General features: G+C 55.2%; 1 protein-coding gene across 1 annotated transcript in view; it reads right to left on the minus strand.

The window, feature by feature from the left end:
* The window catches only part of SLC25A33 (solute carrier family 25 member 33), a 37,965-nt gene extending 25,015 nt beyond the window's left edge, over positions 1 to 12,950 (minus strand). Inside the window, exon 1 of the mRNA XM_088457155.1 lies at positions 12,745 to 12,950. Coding sequence (XP_088313281.1) covers positions 12,745 to 12,788 — 44 coding nt within the window. The 5' untranslated portion in view covers positions 12,789 to 12,950. The remainder of the gene's footprint in view (positions 1 to 12,744) is intronic.
* Between the last annotated feature and the right edge of the window lie 8,445 nt (positions 12,951 to 21,395).

Genomic DNA, 21,395 nt, shown 5'->3' on the forward strand with positions numbered 1-21,395 from the left:
GAGTGAACCCACCAGTGGCCCCAGAGTGAACCCACCAGTGGCCCCAGAGTGAACCCATTGATGGCCCGATAGGGACGGCCATCAGTGGGTTCACTAACACAAGAGCAACTTTTCAAAGCATTTACGCCATAGTATTTATAACGGCAATACTATTAAAGGTTTTGCACTCAGCAGTGTTGCAGTTATAAATTCTGCAGACAAAAACACCGATAATCCTCAGATTTGAAAAGTACATAGGGCCTGATTCAGACCCACTCGCGAGCGGCTGTCCGCTCGCAAGTGGGTCGATGTTATGCACTGAGCATGCGCACGACGGAGGGAGCTCCGTCGCGCGCATGCGCCAGACGCGACGAGCGAAGGAAAGTCCTTCGCTCGTTGTGTCCGATCAAAGGGGGCGTGCTGTCAATGTTGATTGACAGCACGCCCCCTTTGGTGGGCGTGCCGGGGGCGTGCCTCCCTGACGGGGCGTTCCCACGGGAACGCCTCCCGTCAGAAGCCGGCCCACTGACATCACTAGTGATGTCAGTGGGAGTGATTTTGGCTCTGATAGAGCCAAAATCACTCCGGAGCTTGCGGTTGAAAACCTCAACCGCAGGCTCCGGCTCGCAAATTCGATGGTCGCGATGGTCTCGACCATCGCGGCCATCACAAAGCACGCTCGTATAGCCTGTGGGTGGTGACCCACAGCTATACGAGCGTCCAGGAGGACACTCCATGAAAATGGAGCCCGGCCCTCATTCAGAGCGTGCGCTCTGCTCAGACCGTATGGCTCCGAATGAGGGCCATAGTTAGTAAATAAATCCCAAAGCGTAAATCGCAAGCTCTGTTTCGGCACTGCGGAGGCGTCCTGATGACCGCTGCCTGCGGACGCAGATTGGAACTGCATAGGGTTGCTCAGAAGTCCGATGGTGCAGCTAATATTCGCTTGATGGTGCACCTTTGTGCGTACAATGGCGGATTAGAGCTGCAGCCAGTAAGCGTCACAAAAGACAGCCCATCAGCTGCAGCATTCGCATCATTTTGCCGTAGCAGCTGCGACACTGCTTTGCGTGCACCTGAATCACCCCCCCATAAGTATTAGAGGCCTGCGGGGGCCTGCGGCAGCTCTGTATACTGCAGCATTGCAGATCGCGCTGGCAGCTGGCGGAGATTACAACCGAAGGATGAGGATTTCAAATTGGATTTTTATTTTAATAGTGTGTCAGCTGGTAAGAAAGACGAGCGCGGTGTATAAACGGAGAGGGAATGAAGCCCCAATAATAGGACGTCAGCCAAATGTAATAATACAACTTTTCTCTCTCTCTTTACTGCGGTGTCACTGGATAGTATAGTAAATAAATACATTTCACAATAGCGGTTACAAGCTTGCATTAAACAGGTTCTCAGCACAAAATAGTCCAGTCATTAGTTCCTATTTCTGTCAGTGCATCGCTCTACGGATACAAAATGTAAAGCAGAAATTACACGAGAAAAAAAATAAATAGGTAGGTTCTCTTTCTCTATTTTATAAAAGGCAGTTTCATTATTACCTTAACTCATTGCTTTGCTATTAATGACTGATAATTCTGCAGAACTCTCACAGTGTAATGTGACTACCACGGCAACCACAGTCGCATGACACGATGTACTGAGCAGAGACACTTTGGAACACCTCCCTGAGCACTATCTACACTGACAGCCTCCTTTCCCCCCCCTGCCATCACAGGACATGCTGAGAGCTGTGTAGCAGACTGACAGTCTGTCTCAGAAAGCCATGCTTGTTTCCCCCCCAGAGAGATTTTGAAAGGAGGAGATAATGATTTGTAAAACGGCAAGAAAAATGGCTGCTTACAAATTTACAAAGGGAATGAACTTGCCATTTAAAATACAAAAACATTAAAGACATAATTCTGTGACTCTGTTGCTTTATACAGTAATGCGCAGGTGACCCCCCCCCCACTAGGACTGTAGAAGCGTGGTACGTCTTTAGCTTGAAGGATCAGACCTGTTCTGTATTGTAAATATCCATCTCTGACACATTTGTCTGGGTGAAATAAATAATGATTTAGCTAGGATAGAGGTTTCTACAGGTGACAAATGTGGCGCAGTAGACAGACCGGCATTTAACCCCAGATAAATAAAATTCAGGGGTCAATAACCTTCTCCTCCCATCACTGACTTGCCCCAGCATTAGATCTGCCCCAGTGACGCTCGCAGCGCGGTTGTCGTACGGCTGATGTGACGCCACTCATCTAACAGGGAAGAAGCAGTTACCGGTGTCAGTGGCTGGTTCTAACCATTATGTGATTGACTCCACCATCAGCCCGGACCACCCACATACCGTGACCCTTCTGTTTTTCCTACTGAAGACTCGGTGACAGCTGGAAGTTTAGCAGATATTAATATGAATCACTTTAAAGTTAATTTTCCCCCTAAGAAAATAAAATGTTTCCATAAATTTTGCATATTGAACTGAATGTGGAGATTATTCATAAAAGGGAAAACTTACTATGTACAGTATATAGCTATAAATACACAGTACAAATTGATGACATGGAAATGGCTATGTTCTCAGAGATTGTTTATTTTAGGCGCCTGTTCGCGTAGAAACATTTGCACGAGATCCAGAGGCTGCGTGAGAAGCAGGAGAGGTTATTCCGGTGTCTACAGAGTTGGAGGCGTACAAGGAATAAAAGTCTGCAAACTTGGTGCAAAACTCACGCCCCGCAGGCACTGGGGGGCTCACGCCCCGCAGGCACTGGGGGGCTCACGCCCCGCAGGCACTGGGGGGCTCACGCCCCGCAGGCACTGGGGGGCTCACGCCCCGCAGGCACTGGGGGGCTCACGCCCCGCAGGCACTGGGGGGCTCACGCCCCGCAGGCACTGGGGGGCTCACGCCCCGCAGGCACTGGGGGGCTCACGCCCCGCAGGCACTGGGGGGCTCACGCCCCGCAGGCACTGGGGGGCTCACGCCCCGCAGGCTAGAACGCAGCAATAAGACAAGAGGCAAAAGGGTCAGGGGCTTGTTTGGCCCATCACAGACTAATACAGTCCTAGTTTCCTTCACTGCCCCTGTAGCCATCATAGACCTGATGAACCCAATTATACATATAACATATACACTGATCGCAGCTGCAAAAGTTAATCAGAACCCTGATGAACTGCCCAAATGTACATATTTCATATTATCACTCATGTAAGAGGAGGAAACATTATGCAGCACGGTACAGACTCCAGTCCCTGCCCCAGGGAACATGACTGTGCCAGCCGTGGGCACACACCGTGACTACACTACAGACACCAGTCCCCGCACACACCGTGACTACACTACAGACACCAGTCCCCGCCGTAAGCACACACCGTAACTACACTACAGACACCAGTCCCCGCACACACTGTAACTACACTACAGACACCAGTCCCCGCACACACTGTAACTACACTACAGACACCAGTCCCCGCCGTACACACACACCGTAACTACACTACAGACACCAGTCCCCGCCGTACGCACACACCGTGACTACACTACAGACACGAGTCCCCGCCGTACGCACACACCGTGACTACACTACAGACACGAGTCCCTGCACACACCGTGACTACACTACAGACACCAGTCCCTGCACACACCGTGACTACACTACAGACACCAGTCCCTGCACACACCGTGACTACACTACAGACACCAGTCCCCGCCGTGGGCACACACCGTGACTACACTACAGACACTAGTCCCCGCCGTACGCACACACCGTGACTACACTACAGACACCAGTCCCCGCACACACCGTGACTACACTACAGACACCAGTCCCCGCACACACCGTGACTACACTACAGACACCAGTCCCCGCACACAACGTGACTACACTACAGACACCAGTCCCCGCACACACCGTGACTACACTACAGACACCAGTCCCCGCTGTACGCACACACCGTGACTACACTACAGACACCAGTCCCCGCCGTACGCACACACCGTAACTACACTACAGACACCAGTCCCCGCACACACCGTGACTACACTACAGACACCAGTCCCCGCCGTACGCACACACCGTGACTACACTACAGACACCAGTCCCCGCACACACCGTGACTACACTACAGACACCAGTCCATGAACACACCGTGACTACACTACAGACACCAGTCCCCGCCGTACGCACACACCGTAACTACACTACAGACACCAGTCCCCGCTGTACGCACACACCGTGACTACACTACAGACACCAGTCCCCGCCGTACGCACACACCGTAACTACACTACAGACACCAGTCCCCGCTGTACGCACACACCGTGACTACACTACAGACACCAGTCCCCGCCGTACGCACACACCGTAACTACACTACAGACACCAGTCCGCGCTGTACGCACACACCGTGACTACACTACAGACACCAGTCCCCGCCGTACGCACACACCGTAACTACACTACAGACACCAGTCCAGATATAAACCCGAGACCTCGTACTGGGCCTGTGATAAGGGGAGAGCGCCCGTGATAAAGCAGCTGTCTCAGACATTGGGGGGGGGGTTCAATTATTTAATAAAGAAAAAAAAAAAAAGCAGCTGAATTACTAACATATTCCAGGTGGGATTTTAGGAGAAGACTGAGGCAGTTTTATACCATAACTTTCAGTAATACCAGGAAATGGGCATTTACCGCATTTGAGCCGGCGTTGGGATCTTCCAAATCCCTCCGCCGGCAATGGGCGCCGCTCATGTGCAGTCCGCGGGACTGCGCATGCGCAGCAGCCCGGAATGCGCTCCGGCCACATCGCAGGGACGGGCTCTTTTCGGAGCCCGTCTCCGTGCATGTGCCGGGTCATACATTCGGCCGGTATGATCGCGTTTTGCAATGCGATCATGGGCAATACTGCATGCCCTGATCGCATTGCAAAATGCGATCCTTAATAAATGGGCCCCTATGTGACAATATGCAAATGTCGCAGACGCAGGGGGATGTTTTGAGCCACTCACCGGAGTCTTTGCAAATCCAAGTATCTGCGCAGAAAGACTCAGCATCGATCACTGATCATTCGATTATCGCAGTCCTGAGTGAGTCTATGGTCCCGCAGAATGGCCGTGTGTACGGAGATGCCGCAGCAATATTTACTGCGTTCAGGGTCACAGATGTAACACGCCCCCGAAATGGTCACGACACCCCCGTGGTCTTTGCCAGCGCTCCCCGTTACCTCCCCGAATGCTCCCTGTCAATCACACTGTGATTAATGTACTAGGCGTATGCTCTGTGTGACTAAGACGCGTGCGCAATTTGCTGATCATCGCTTAAATGTGCCAAAATCGGCATAGCGTATAACGCTTACTCAGGCGCACAATCAAAATACACAAACAGACAACGAATTACACAGAATCGTAGCACAATAATAGTCTGCAGGGAACACAGACGTGCGTCAGGGGAGGAAGTAAATGATAGCAATCTATGTATTATACAGAGACATACATACATACTACATGCAGACAGCACACAGAGCTCTGACCATTACCCCAACCTCTTTCCCCGGGGTCACAGAGCAGAACAGAGGACGCACTGCGCACATTATACGGGGGGACCAGGGGGGGTTATGTAACCGGCTCAGTCACCTCACAGAGCAGGGGGGGGGGTTATGTAACCAGCGGACGTGTGCACTGAAGGGATCAGACATCAGGTTTCCTTTCCCTGAAGGCCTGTACACAGCACCACACATGTCATGTAGTATGTGTGGGAGCTGGAAGTCTATTGCTGTAACCTAGTATAGTGTTAGGCGATGCACTAAGGCAGGGGTCTTCAACCTTGGCCCTCCAGCTGCTGTGGAACTACACATCCCAGCATGCACTGCCACCTTTTTGATATAACAGCATGCTAAAACTATGGCAGTGCATGCTGGGATGTGTGGTTCCACAGCAGCTGGAGGGCCAAGGTTGAAGGCGTATGGTAATGCAAATGATTTTGCCGCTTAGTAATTGCTAAAATATGCTAATGCAGCAGATTTTATATCAAGACGCCCACCGAAGCCCGCAACCACGTACACCAACGCAGCATTGGGCGCAGATCCTGAAAACATCGACTGCTCGAGTGAGTCTGTGGTCACTCAGATTGGGCGCGCTAATTGAGACGCTGGAGGTTCATTCTCTGCATGCGCGATCGCAGGAGCTGGCTAGTACACGCCCAGAAAGCGGCCTCGACATGCCCGCTTTTTTCCCGGAACCCACTGTAACCACCTGCATAACAGTCTCTTCCTGTCAATCATTTGCTTGTGAATCCTCACAGCGCGTGCAATTACAAATAATTTGTATCACGTGCGCAATGCGGCTGTGACATTGCGCAAACCACCGATAATCGCTCAACTGCAGAAGCATCGGAATAGTGTTCAGCTCTGAATCATCCCCATAGTGTAATACAGGGTGATGTCACCTGCAGGCTAGTTATACAAGAGTATATTTATCCTCCACCCAGAATCCTTTGCCACCCAGAAAGTGAATGGTACCACTGGGTACGGCAGCGTGGGCAGTGAGACGCACGCCAGGGTACGGCAGCGTGGGCAGTGAGACGCACACCAGGGTACGGTAGAGTCACATCAGGGTACAGCAGAGTGGGCAATAAGACAGAGTGGCATGGGCAGTAAGACATAGCAGGAAGAGTGAACCAGCAAACAAGGGGTTAGCAGATTATTCTCATGTTCGTCATGTTACACAGAGGAAGTAACCACATTACAAAGCTGAACACAAACCCATCCTACACCGTGACACAGCAGCCACCCACCCACCCACCCGATGCCACGCACCAATGTAATCAGCACAAGATACGTTCAAACCCGTCTTACACACGCTGAGCTTCATTCACAGACTGTTTCCAACAGACCCATCCCGAGAGATGAATGAGAGGAGTAAGGGAGGGATCTACAGCTGAGGGGTCTGCTCTGGGGACCAGGGGCCGCAAGGGAGGGATCTACAGCTGAGGGGTCTGCTCTGGGGACCAGGGGCCGCAAGGGAGGGATCTACAGCTGAGGGGTCTGCTCTGGGGACCAGGGGCCGCAAGGGAGGGATCTACAGCTGAGGGGTCTGCTCTGGGGACCAGGGGCCGCAAGGGAGGGATCTACAGCTGAGGGGTCTGCTCTGAGGACCAGGGGCCGCAAGGGAGGGATCTACTGCAGAGGGGTCTGCTCTGAGGACCAGGGGCCGCAAGGGAGGGATCTACTGCAGAGGGGTCTGCTCTGGGGACCAGGGGCCGCAAGGGAGGGATCTACAGCTGAGGGGTCTGTTCTGGGCACCATGGGCCGCAAGGGAGGGATCTACAGCTGAGGGGTCTGTTCTGGGGACCAGGGGCCGCAAGGGAGGGATCTACAGCTGAGGGGTCTGCTCTGGGGACCAGGGGCCGCAAGGGAGGGATGTACAGCTGAGGGGTCTGCTCTGGGGACCAGGGGCCGCAAGGGAGGGATGTACAGCTGAGGGGTCTGCTCTGGGGACCAGGGGCCGCAAGGGAGGGATGTACTGCTGAGGGGTCTGCTCTGGGGACCAGGGGCCGCAAGGGAGGGATCTACAGCTGAGGGGTCTGCTCTGGGGACCAGGGGCCGCAAGGAAGGGATCTACTGCTGAGGGGTCTGCTCTGGGGACCAGGGGCCGCAAGGGAGGGATCTACTGCTGAGGGGTCTGCTCTGGGGACCAGGGGCCGCAAGGGAGGGATGTACAGCTGAGGGGTCTGTTCTGGGGACCATGGGCCGCAAGGGAGGGATGTACAGCTGAGGGGTCTGTTCTGGGGACCATGGGCCGCAAGGGAGGGATGTACAGCTGAGGGGTCTGTTCTGGGGACCATGGGCCGCAAGGGAGGGATGTACAGCTGAGGGGTCTGTTCTGGGGACCATGGGCCGCAAGGGAGGGATGTACAGCTGAGGGGTCTGTTCTGGGGACCATGGGCCGCAAGGGAGGGATGTACAGCTGAGGGGTCTGTTCTGGGGACCATGGGCCGCAAGGGAGGGATCTACTGCTGAGGGGTCTGTTCTGGGGACCAGGGGCCGCAAGGGAGGGATCTACTGCTGAGGGGTCTGCTCTGGGGACCAGGGGCCGCAAGGGAGGGATCTACTGCTGAGGGGTCTGCTCTGGGGACCAGGGGCCGCAAGGGAGGGATCTACTGCTGAGGGGTCTGCTCTGGGGACCAGGGGCCGCAAGGGAGGGATCTACTGCTGAGGGGTCTGCTCTGGGGACCAGGGGCCGCAAGGGAGGGATCTACTGCTGAGGGGTCTGCTCTGGGGACCAGGGGCCGCAAGGGAGGGATGTACTGCTGAGGGGTCTGCTCTGGGGACCAGGGGCCGCAAGGGAGGGATCTACTGCTGAGGGGTCTGTTCTGGGGACCAGGGGCCGCAAGGGAGGGATCTACAGCTGAGGGGTCTGCTCTGGGAACCATGGGCCGCAAGGGAGGGATGTACTGCTGAGGGGTCTGTTCTGGGGACCAGGGGCCGCAAGGGAGGGATGTACTGCTGAGGGGTCTGTTCTGGGGACCAGGGGCCGCAAGGGAGGGATGTACTGCTGAGGGGTCTGTTCTGGGGACCATGGGCCGCAAGGGAGGGATGTACTGCTGAGGGGTCTGCTCTGGGGACCAGGGGCCGCAAGGGAGGGATCTACTGCTGAGGGGTCTGCTCTGGGGACCAGGGGCCGCAAGGGAGGGATCTACTGCTGAGGGGTCTGCTCTGGGGACCAGGGGCCGCAAGGGAGGGATCTACTGCTGAGGGGTCTGCTCTGGGGACCAGGGGCCGCAAGGGAGGGATCTACTGCTGAGGGGTCTGCTCTGGGGACCAGGGGCCGCAAGGGAGGGATGTACTGCTGAGGGGTCTGCTCTGGGGACCAGGGGCCGCAAGGGAGGGATCTACTGCTGAGGGGTCTGTTCTGGGGACCAGGGGCCGCAAGGGAGGGATCTACAGCTGAGGGGTCTGCTCTGGGAACCATGGGCCGCAAGGGAGGGATGTACTGCTGAGGGGTCTGTTCTGGGGACCAGGGGCCGCAAGGGAGGGATGTACTGCTGAGGGGTCTGTTCTGGGGACCAGGGGCCGCAAGGGAGGGATGTACTGCTGAGGGGTCTGTTCTGGGGACCATGGGCCGCAAGGGAGGGATCTACTGCTGAGGGGTCTGTTCTGGGGACCAGGGGCCGCAAGGGAGGGATCTACTGCTGAGGGGTCTGTTCTGGGGACCAGGGGCCGCAAGGGAGGGATGTACTGCTGAGGGGTCTGCTCTGGGGACCAGGGGCCGCAAGGGAGGGATCTACTGCTGAGGGGTCTGTTCTGGGGACCAGGGGCCGCAAGGGAGGGATGTACTGCTGAGGGGGCTGCTCTAGTGTACAAGGACCCCAAGGGAGGGATCTACAGCTGAGGGGTCTATCCATCTCTCGCTAGCCAGGAGCTGTAACACTCTCCACCAACTACTTTATGTATTTCCAAGGGTTAGCGCACGTCTTCCATTCGTCATTCTCTCTCTCACTAAGGGCCGTATTTAATTAGCGGCGAAAAACTGACTTTTTCGCCATTGGCGAAATTGGCTGTTTAAAAAACTACTGTTCCACGTTAATTGGGGTTACGTTCAAATGGGTGCAAGTATATTTTTGTGTCATAAAAATGCAAATTTAAAAACCTTTAAAGAACTGCCTGCTGCGACCGCATGCGATGTTTAAAACACTTGACGCATCCATACCGCCCCCCAAAAAAATCAGACCCAATACGTTAAAACCATTTTCAAAGTACGCAACTCACTCGGGGCATTATGGAGGGTTTCTTACATTGGCGGGTGGTGTGTACATGGCCGGATCCATGTGTCATGTTCTCCCAGTGACCTTGTGAGGCTGCGGCTTCTATAGGACGGTCAGGACCAATAACCTAATATTAACCTCTGCAAGGCTCAGCCAGCACCAGCAGTGACCGGGATCAAAGCCAGAACATAGATGCTGCAACAATGTATCCGCTCCAAACTAACAGGTGCGCGTATACAGCCCCCTCGTTCTACAGGGGGACAGGTGCGCGTATACAGCCCCCTCGTTCTACAGGGGGACAGGTGCGCGTATACAGCCCCCTCGTTCTACAGGGGGACAGGTGGGCGTATACAGCCCCCTCATTCTACAGGGGGACAGGTGGGCGTATACAGCCCCCTCGTTCTACAGGGGGACAGGTGGGCGTATACAGCCCCCTCGTTCTACAGGGGGACAGGTGGGCGTATACAGCCCCCTCGTTCTACAGGGGGACAGGTGGGCGTATACAGCCCCCTCGTTCTACAGGGGGGCAGGTGGGCGTATACAGCCCCCTCGTTCTACAGGGGGGCAGGTGGGCGTATACAGCCCCCTCGTTCTACAGGGGGGCAGGTGGGCGTATACAGCCCCCTCGTTCTACAGGGGGGCAGGTGGGCGTATACAGCCCCCTCGTTCTACAGGGGGGCAGGTGCGCGTATACAGCCCCCTCGTTCTACAGGGGGACAGGTGGGCGTATACAGCCCCCTCGTTCTACAGGGGGACAGGTGGGCGTATACAGCCCCCTCGTTCTACAGGGGGACAGGTGGGCGTATACAGCCCCCTCGTTCTACAGGGGGACAGGTGGGCGTATACAGCCCCCTCGTTCTACAGGGGGACAGGTGGGCGTATACAGCCCCCTCGTTCTACAGGGGGACAGGTGGGCGTATACAGCCCCCTCGTTCTACAGGGGGACAGGTGGGCGTATACAGCCCCCTCGTTCTACAGGGGGACAGGTGGGCGTATACAGCCCCCTCGTTCTACAGGGGGACAGGTGGGCGTATACAGCCCCCTCGTTCTACAGGGGGACAGGTGCGCGTATACAGCCCCCTCGTTCTACAGGGGGACAGGTGCGCGTATACAGCCCCCTCGTTCTACAGGGGGACAGGTGCGCGTATACAGCCCCCTCATTCTACAGGGGGACAGGTGCGCGTATACAGCCCCCTCATTCTACAGGGGGACAGGTGCGCGTATACAGCCCCCTCATTCTACAGGGGGACAGGTGCGCGTATACAGCCCCCTCATTCTACAGGGGGACAGGTGCGCGTATACAGCCCCCTCATTCTACAGGGGGACAGGTATATACAGCCCCTCATTCTACATAGGGACAGGTGTGTATACAGCCCCTCATTCTACACAGGGACAGGTATATACAGCCCCTCATTCTACATAGGGACAGGTATATACAGCCCCTCATTCTACACAGGGACAGGTATATACAGCCCCTCATTATACATAGGGACAGGTATATACAGCCCCTCATTATACATAGGGACAGGTGTATACAGCCCCTCATTATACATAGGGACAGGTATATACAGCCCCTCATTATACATAGGGACAGGTATATACAGCCCCTCATTCTACACAGGGACAGGTATATACAGCCCCTCATTCTACACAGGGACAGGTATATACAGCCCCTCATTCTACACAGGGACAGGTATATACAGCCCCTCATTCTACACAGGGACAGGTATATACAGCCCCTCATTATACATAGGGACAGGTATATACAGCCCCTCATTATACATAGGGACAGGTGTATATACAGCCCCTCATTATACATAGGGACAGGTATATACAGCCCCTCATTATACATAGGGACAGGTATATACAGCCCCTCATTATACATAGGGACAGGTATATACAGCCCCTCATTATACATAGGGACAGGTATATACAGCCCCTCATTATACATAGGGACAGGTATATACAGCCCCTCATTATACATAGGGACAGGTATATACAGCCCCTCATTATACATAGGGACAGGTGTATATAATTGTATTATTTATTTTGTAATTAGCGTGTTACATGTGGCTGCCGCATGTGGCGTTGGCACAGTGTCAAGTGACTATGACACAAATAATAGCAATGTATGTACAGCAGGATGTGACTGATATCCCCTACGAGTCCCACCATGAGTGACTGACAGGTCATGCTGAGACCTGTAGTCCATGTCTGCTAAAAGCAAACAATCAATGAAAGGATAGATAGATAGATAGATATCTCAGATCTGTCTCCTTAAGCCCCAGCCAGGAGATTATATATAGTACACATTATAGATGAGAAGTCTTCTTACCCTCTGGCCAGGATATAAATATAGTACATACTTTAGATATATAATACACATTACAGATGAGTGCCTGCTTACCCCCCTGCCAGGATATATAATATAATACACATCTTACCCCCCCAGCCAGGATATATACTATAATACAATATAAATATAACATAATACACATCTTACCCCCCCAGCCAGGATATATAACATAATACACATCTTACCCCCCCAGCCAGGATATATACTATAATACAATATAAATATAACATAATACACATCTTACCCCCCCAGCCAGGATATATAACATAATACACATCTTACCCCCCCAGCCAGGATATATAACATAATACACATATTACCCCCCTGCCAGGATATATAACATAATACACATATTACCCCCCTGCCAGGATATATACATAATACACATATTACCCCCCTGCCAGGATATATACTATAATATAACATAATACACATATTACCCCCCGGCCAGGATATATAATATAATATAATACACATATTACCCCCCGGCCAGGATATATAATATAATATAATACACATATTACCCCCCTGCCAGGATATATACTATAATATAACATAATACACATATTACCCCCCGGCCAGGATATATAATATAATATAATACACATATTACCCCCCTGCCAGGATATATAATATAATATAACATAATACACATATTACCCCCCGGCCAGGAGGTGCAGCAGGGTGTCCTTGCTATGAGCCATCTCCCTCTGATGCCGCTGCCGGACGGATGGGGTCAGGCGCTGCTCATCCCCGTCCCCGGCCGGTCCCCACCCCCGGGCTCCCCGCTCTGTGACTCCCGTGGCCGGCAGGAGCCGGTTTTCTCTCCGCAGCCGGCTGATATGACGTCACAGGGGAGGCCGGTCTCTGACATCACAGGGAGGTGTGACCCGGGGGGGGCTGTCACCCGGCTCCACAGGCAGCCAGGGGGCGCGCCGGGGGCGTTGTCTGTGACGTCTGACATAGGCTGGAGGGGGATGGGTGAGTCACAGGACACAGAGAGTATAACCCACTGACACCCCCTCCTCACACTGACACCCGTGCCTCCCCCCTCCTCACACTGACACCCCCTCCTCACACTGACACCCCCTCCTCACACTGACACCCGTGCCTCCCCCCTCCTCACACTGACACCCCCTCCTCACACTGACACCCGTGCCTCCCCCCTCCTCACACTGACACCCGCTCCTCACACTGACACCAGTGCCTCCCCCCCTCACACTGACACCAGTGCCTCCCCCTCCTCACACAGACACCCGTGCCTCCCCCTCCTCACATTGACACCCGTGCCTCCCCCCCTCACACTGACACCAGTGCCTCCCCCTCCTCACACAGACACCCGTGCCTCCCCCTCCTTACATTGACACCCGTGCCTCCTCCCCTCCCCTCACACTGACACCCGTGCCTCCCCCCCTCTCCCCTCACACTGACACCCGTGTCTCCCCCCCTCACACTGACACCCGTGTCTCCCCCCCTCACACTGACACCTGTGCCTCCCACTCCCTCACACTGACACCCGTGCCTCCCCCCCCTCACACTGACACCTGTGCGTGCCCCCCCTCCTCACACTGACACACGTGCCTCCCCCCCTCACACTGACACCGTGCCTCCCCCCTCACACTGACACACGTGCCTCCCCCCCTTGCCTCAGACTGACACCCGTGCCCCCCCCTTCACACTGACACCCGTGCCTCCCCCTCCCTCACACTGACACCCGTGCCTCCCCCTCCCTCACACTGACACCCGTGCCTCCCCCCCCTCACACTGACACCCGTGCCTCCCACTCCCTCACACTGACACCCGTGCCTCCCCCTCCCTCACACTGACACCCGTGCCTCCAACCCCCATCACACTGACACCCGTGCCTCCCCCCCTCACACTGACAACCGTGCCTCCCCCCCTCACACTGACAACCGTGCCTCCCCCCTCACACTGACACCCGTGCCCCCCCTCAGACTGACACCCGTGCCCCCCCTTCACACTGACACCCGTGCCTCCCCCTCCTCACACTGACACCCGTGCCTCCCCCTCCCTCACACTGACACCCGTGCCTCCCCCCCCTCACACTGACACCCGTGCCTCCCACTCCCTCACACTGACACCCGTGCCTCCCCCTCCCTCACACTGACACCCGTGCCTCCAACCCCCATCACACTGACACCCGTGCCTCCCCCCCTCACACTGACAACCGTGCGTGCCCCCCCTCCTCACACTGACACCCGTGCGTGCCCCCCCTCCTCACACTGACACCCATGCGTGCCCCCCCCTCCTCACACTGACAGCCGTGCCTCCCCCCCCTCACACTGACACCCGTGCCTCCACCCCCCCTCACACTGACACCCGTGCCTCCACCCCCCCTCACACTGACACCCGTGCCTCCCCCACCCTCACAATGACACCCGTGCCTCCCCCCTCACACTGACACCCGTGCCTCCCCCTCCTCACACTGACACCCGTGCCTCCACCCCCCCTCACACTGACACCCGTGCCTCCACCCCCCCTCACACTGACATCCGTGCCTCCCCCACCCTCACACTGACACCCGTGCGCGCCCCCCCCCTCCTCACACTGACACCCGACACTCTTCCCCCTCACACTGACACCCGTGCCTCCCCCTCCCTCACACTGACACCCGTGCCTCCACCCCCCCTCACACTGACACCCGTGCCTCCCCCACCCTCACACTGACACCCGTGCGCGCCCCCCCTCCTCACACTGACACCCGACACTCTTCCCCCTCACACTGACACCCGTGCCTCCCCCTCCCTCACACTGACACCCATGCGTGCCCCCCCTCCTCACACTGACACCCATGCCTCCCCCTCCCTCACACGGACACCCGCGCGTGCCCCCCCTCACACTGACACCCGTGCCTCCCCCCCTCACACTGACACCCGTGCCTCCCCCCCTCACACTGACACCCGTGCCTCCCCCCCTCACACTGACACCCGTGCCTCCCCCCCTCACACTGACGCCCGTGCCTCCCCCCCTCACACTGACACCCGTGCCTCCCCTTCCCTCACACTGACACCCGTGCCTCCCCCCCTCACACTGACATCCGTGCCTCCCCCCCTCACACTGACACCCGTGCCTCCCCCTCCCCACACTGACACCCGTGCCTCCCCCCCTCACAATGACACCCGTGCCTCCCCCTCCCTCACACTGACATCGGTGCCTCCCCCTCCCTCACACTGACACCCGTGCCTCCCCCTCCCTCACACTGACACCCGTGCCTCCAACCTCCCTCACACTGACACCCGTGCCTCCCCCCCTCACACTGACAACCGTGCGCGCCCCCCCTCCTCACACTGACACCCATGCATGCCCCCCCTCCTCACACTGACACCCATGCGTGCCCCCCCTCCTCACACTGACAGCCGTGCCTCCCCCTCCTTCACACTGACACCCATGCCTTCCCCCTCACACTGACACCCGTGCGTGCCCCCCCTCCTAACACTGACACCTCTGCCTCCCTCTCCCTCACACTGACACCCGTGCCTCCCCCCCTCACACTGACACCCGTGCCTCCCCCTCCCTCACACTGACACCCGTGCCTCCCCCTCCCTCACACTCATACAGAGGGGTGTCATACAGAGGATGTCATACAGGGGGTGTCATACAGGGGGGTGTCATACAAAGGATGTCATACAGGGGGTGTCATACAGGGGGGTGTCATACAGGGGGGTGTCATACAGAGGATGTCATACAGGGGGTGTCATACAGGGGGGTGTCATACAAAGGATGTCATACAGGGGGTGTCATACAGAGGATGTCATACAGAGGGGTGTCATAAAGAGGGGTGTCATACAGAGGGTGTCATACAGGGGGCGTCATACAGGGGGCGTCATACAGAGGGTGTCATACAGGGAGGTGTCATACAGAGGATGTCATACAGAGGATGTCATACAGGGGGTGTCATACAGAGGAGTGACATACAGAGGGCGTCATACAGGGGGCGTCATACAGGGAGCATCATACAGAGGATGTCATACAGGGGGCGTCATACAGAGGATGTCATACAGGGGGTGTCATACAGGGGGCGTCATACAGAGGATGTCATACAGGGGGCGTCATACAGAGGGGTGTCATACAGAGGGTGTCATACAGGGGGCGTCATACAGAGGGGCGTCATACAGGGGGGTGTCATACAGGGGGTGTCATACTGAGGATGTCATACAGAGGGGTGTCATACAGGGGGTGTCATACAGAGGGGTGTCATACAGGGGGCGTCATACAGGGGGTGTCATACATAGGATGTCATACAGAGGGGTGTCATACAGAGGGGTGTCATACAGAGGGCGTCATACAGAGGGGTGTCATATAGAGGGGTGTCATATAGAGGGGACACATACAGACGGTGTCATACAGAGAGGTGTCATACAGGGGGTGTCATACAGGGGGGTGTCATACAGAGGGGTGTCATACAGGGGGGTGTCATACAGGGGGGTGTCATATATGGGGGTGTCATACAGGAAGGTATCAGACACCTGCTGCATTCGCATATTTGCAAGGACAGAATGGTACTGCTGCCTGTGTGAGCGTCTTTGCAATTCCGTCCTCTGCTGAACCAGTCCCACAGTCAGTAATTAATAACAATGTACCAATGATGTAAATCTGGAAATGAAAGAGTTACAAGAGTAATCTATACAGAGGTCCTCCCGGAAAGGCGCTGCTGTAACCCTGCTGAGCGCTGCAACCACACAACATGGATTTTTACTGACAAGTGTTTTGGGAATTTGTCAGCCGATGTCAGCCGATGTTACCGATTGTTGAATACACTTCCTGGATATGACGTTTGTTACTAAGGGAAAGTGGGCGTCTTGTGTCAGGCTGGTGGGCGTCTAATTTCATACCGCGATCGCATGGCAAAACATAGTGGGTGTGCTAATGTCTTGCTAGCGATCGCGGGATTTGCATACTTTGACTGCAGACGGCTGCGTGCACTGCATAGGGGGGACTACTGGGAGCACTGCATAGGGGGAACTACTGGGAGCACTGCATAGGGGGGACTACTGCTCCGGGTACTGCATAGGGGGGACTACTACTGGGGGCACTGCATAGGGAGGACTGCTGGGAGCATTGCATAGGGGGGGCTACTGGGAGCACTGCATAGGGGGGACTACTACTGGGGGTACTGCATAGGGGGGAATACTAGGAGCACTGCATAGGGGGGACTACTACTGGGGACACTGCATAAGGGGGACTACTACTGGGGGCACTGCATAAGGGGGACTACTACTGGGGGCACTGCATAAGGGGGACTACTACTGGGAGCACTGCATAGGGGGGACTACTACTGGCGGTACTGCATAGGGGGGAATACTACTGGGGGCACTGCATAGGGGAGACTACTACTGGGGGCACTGCATAGGGGGGACTACTACTGGGAACACTGCATAGGGGGGACTACTGGGAGCACTGCATAGGGGGGACTACTACTGGGAGCACTGCATAGGGGGGACTACTACTGGCGGTACTGCATAGGGGGGACTACTACTGGGGGCACTGCATAGGGAGGACTACTACTGGGGGCACTGCATAGGGGGGACTACTACTGGGGGCACTGCATAGGGGGGACTACTACTGGGGGCACTGCATAGGGAGGACTACTGGGAGCACTGCATAGGGGGACTACTGGGGGCACTGCATAGGGGGGACTACTACTGGGGTTACTGCATAGGGGGGTCTACTACTGGGGGCACTGCATAGGGGGGACTACTACTGGGGGCACTGCATAGGGAGGACTACTGGGAGCACTGCATAGGGGGACTACTGGGGGCACTGCATAGGGGGGACTACTACTGGGGTTACTGCATAGGGGGGTCTACTACTGGGAGCACTGCATAGGGGGGACTACTACTGGGGTTACTGCATAGGGGGGACTACTGGGGGCACTGCATAGGGGGGACTACTACTGGGGTGCACTGCATAGGGAGGACCACTGGGAGCACTGCATAGGGGTGACTACTGGGAGCACTGCATAGGGGGGACTACTACTGGTGGTACTGCATAAGGGGGACTGCTGGGAGCACTGCATAGGGGGGACTACTACTGGGGGCACTGCATGGGGGGGACTACTACTGGGGGCACTGCATAGGGGGGACTACTACTGGGGGCACTGCATAGGGGGGACTACTACTGGGGGCACTGCATAGGGGGGACTATTACTGGGGGCACTGCATAGGGAGGACTACTGGGAGCACTGCATAGGGGGACTACTGGGGGCACTGCATAGGGGGGACTACTACTGGGGTTACTGCATAGGGGGGACTACTACTGGGAGCACTGCATAGGGGGGACTACTACTGGGGTTACTGCATAGGGGGGACTACTACTGGGGGCACTGCATAGGGGGGACTACTACTGGGGTGCACTGCATAGGGAGGACTACTGGGAGCACTGCATAGGGTGACTACTGGGAGCACTGCATAGGGGGGACTACTACTGGTGGTACTGCATAAGGGGGACTGCTGGGAGCACTGCATAGGGGGGACTACTACTGGGGGCACTGCATAGGGGGGACTACTACTGGGGGCACTGCATAAGGAGGACTACTACTGGGAGCACTGCATATGGGGGACTACTGGGAGCACTGCATAGGGGGGACTACTCAGGGACTACTACTGGGGGCACTGCATAGGGGGCACTACTCAGGGACTACTACTGGAGGCATGGTATGGCGGTATGGTATAGAGGCATAGTATGGAGGTATGGTATGGCGGCATGGTATGGAGGTATGGTATGGAGGCATGGTATGGCGGTATGGTATGACGGCATGGTATGGCGGTATGGTATGGAGGCATGGTATAACGGCATGGTATGAAGGCATGGTATGGAGGCATGGTATGGCAGTATGGTATGAAGGCATGGTATGGAGGCATGCTATGGCGGTATGGTATGGAGGCATGGTGTGACGTCATAGTATGGAGGCATGGTGTGGCGGTATGGTATAGAGGCATGGTATGGCGGTATGGTATGGAGGTATGGTATGGAGGCATGGTATGAAGGCATGGTATGGAGGTATGGTATGGCGGCATGGTATGGAGGTATGGTATGGCGGGGACTACTACTGGGGGCACTGCATAAGGAGGACTACTACTGGGAGCACTGCATAGGGGGGACTACTGGGAGCACTGCATAGGGGGGACTACTCAGGGACTACTACTGGGGGCACTGCATAGGGGGCACTACTCAGGGACTACTACTGGAGGCATGGTATGGCGGTATGGTATAGAGGCATAGTATGGAGGTATGGTATGGAGGCATAGTATGGAGGTATGGTATGGAGGCATGGTATGGCGGCATGGTATGGAGGCATGGTATGGCGGCATGGTATGGAGGTATGGTATGGAGGCATGGTATGGCGGTATGGTATGAAGGCATGGTATGGAGGCATGGTATGGCGGCATGGTATGGAGGCATGGTATGGCGGTATGGTATGAAGGCATGGTATGGAGGCATGGTATGGAAGCATGGTATGGAGGCATGGTATGGCCTGTGATATCATATGATAATAATAACATAACTAACTGAGGAATAACAACAGAAAACCCGGCACATAGTCACAGTTCCCTGTATGCTGCTAGTATCACTTCCCTAACATGACTGGGAATGGTGGCTCATGTGATTTACATGTCATTACAAGTCCCTCTTCCGTAATGTGTAATCTATAACTTACTTATGCAAATGCCAGTATTTCCTAGAAGACTGAGGTTCCTGGAAAAGGGTGAGTGTTGTGCCAGACATGACACACACCTGTAACAGTGCAATGACAACACGCCTATGCCAGACATGACACACACCTGTAACAGTGCAATGACAACACGCCTATGCCAGACATGACAAACACCTGTAACAGTGCAATGACAACACGCCTATGCCAGACATGACACACACCTGTATCAGTGCAATGACAACATGCCTATGCCAGAGCTAATATACAGTTTGAACAATTATTTCTCAGTAATATATTTGGGGGACAGCTTTTACCTACACGCTCCCGATGTGGGTCAGCACTTGTGGGCTAAGCCGTGGAAATGAAAGCTGAAGCCTGGGCCTTTATAGTTAAGGTGCGTACACACTGAGCAACCAGGAAAGACAGAACGATTACGACATCATAATGGTACCGTCGTTCCTGATCACCTGTAGTGTCCGCACTGGACGATCAGTCATTCAGTCCATCATTCCTGAACGTGCCAATCTGTCGTTATCGGCCGGTTTTACCTGCATGTTCAGTCGATGGACATTGTCGGAAACGACCAGCGGGAACGCGCATCGCTGGTCGTTTCTGACATAAAGGTGCATGATTTGTGCACGATTACTGAGCGATTGCACGATTACAATGTCATAATCGTGCAATCATTCAGTAATATCGCCCAGTGTGTACGCACCTTAACTCTATGCATGCAAGCACCGGCTAACCAGGTCACTCATGCGCAAATCCGCCGAGACCAGAAAATCGTTACCACTTGGGGTCAGTATCACTGAGTATCGTTCATCTGCCTTGGTGTTACTATGGGTTATAGGTGGTGTTTATCACTGCAATACATACAATCCATACCGTGTTTCCCCGATAATAACACCTACCCCGAAAATAAGCCCTACCCTTACTTTTGGAAAACAGTCCAAATAAGCCCTACCCCGAAAATAAGACCTAACAAAATTTTGTCCGGTCCCTGTCTGCGCTACACTAAAATGCTCCCAGCTCCGCCCCCCGCATGAAATGGACGGCGCTGTTAAAGATTTAACAGTGGCTTCCAATCACAGCTGCAGCGTCTCACTCTCTCACAGCGAACGCGCGGCAGCCGGCGTGCGTGGCAGCGTCTTTTACAGCAGCGCCGCAGAGGAGAGGAGAGAAAAAGAGGAAAAAAAAAAAAGGTAAGTAAAGAATTGTATTGGATTATTGAAATTGCTGTCAATGTTAATTAAAATAAGCCCTACCCCGAAAATAAGCCGAAAATAAGCCCTACCCCGAAAATAAGCCCTACCCCGAAAATAAGCCGAAAATAAGCCCTACCCCGAAAATAAGCCGAAAATAAGCCCTACCCCGAAAATAAGCCGAAAATAAGCCCTATGGAGTTTTTTGGACAAAAAAAAATAAGACAGTGGACCTCATTCAGAGTCGGTCGCAAGCGCCGATGCGCTCGTAACCGACTCGATGGCTAGACCAGCGCACGCTCAGCGGCCGCACTGCGCGTGCGCAAGCCCCGGAGCGACAGAGAAACTCTGTCGCTCCGGAGCTCGATACAAAAGGGGCGGCTGTCGATGTTGATCGACAGCTCGTCCCTTTTTGTAGGCGGGCCGGGGGGTGG

The sequence above is a fragment of the Taudactylus pleione genome, unplaced genomic scaffold, assembly GCF_031769625.1.
Source record: "Taudactylus pleione unplaced genomic scaffold, aTauple2 ptg000740l, whole genome shotgun sequence".
NCBI classification, from domain to species: Eukaryota; Metazoa; Chordata; class Amphibia; order Anura; family Myobatrachidae; genus Taudactylus; species Taudactylus pleione.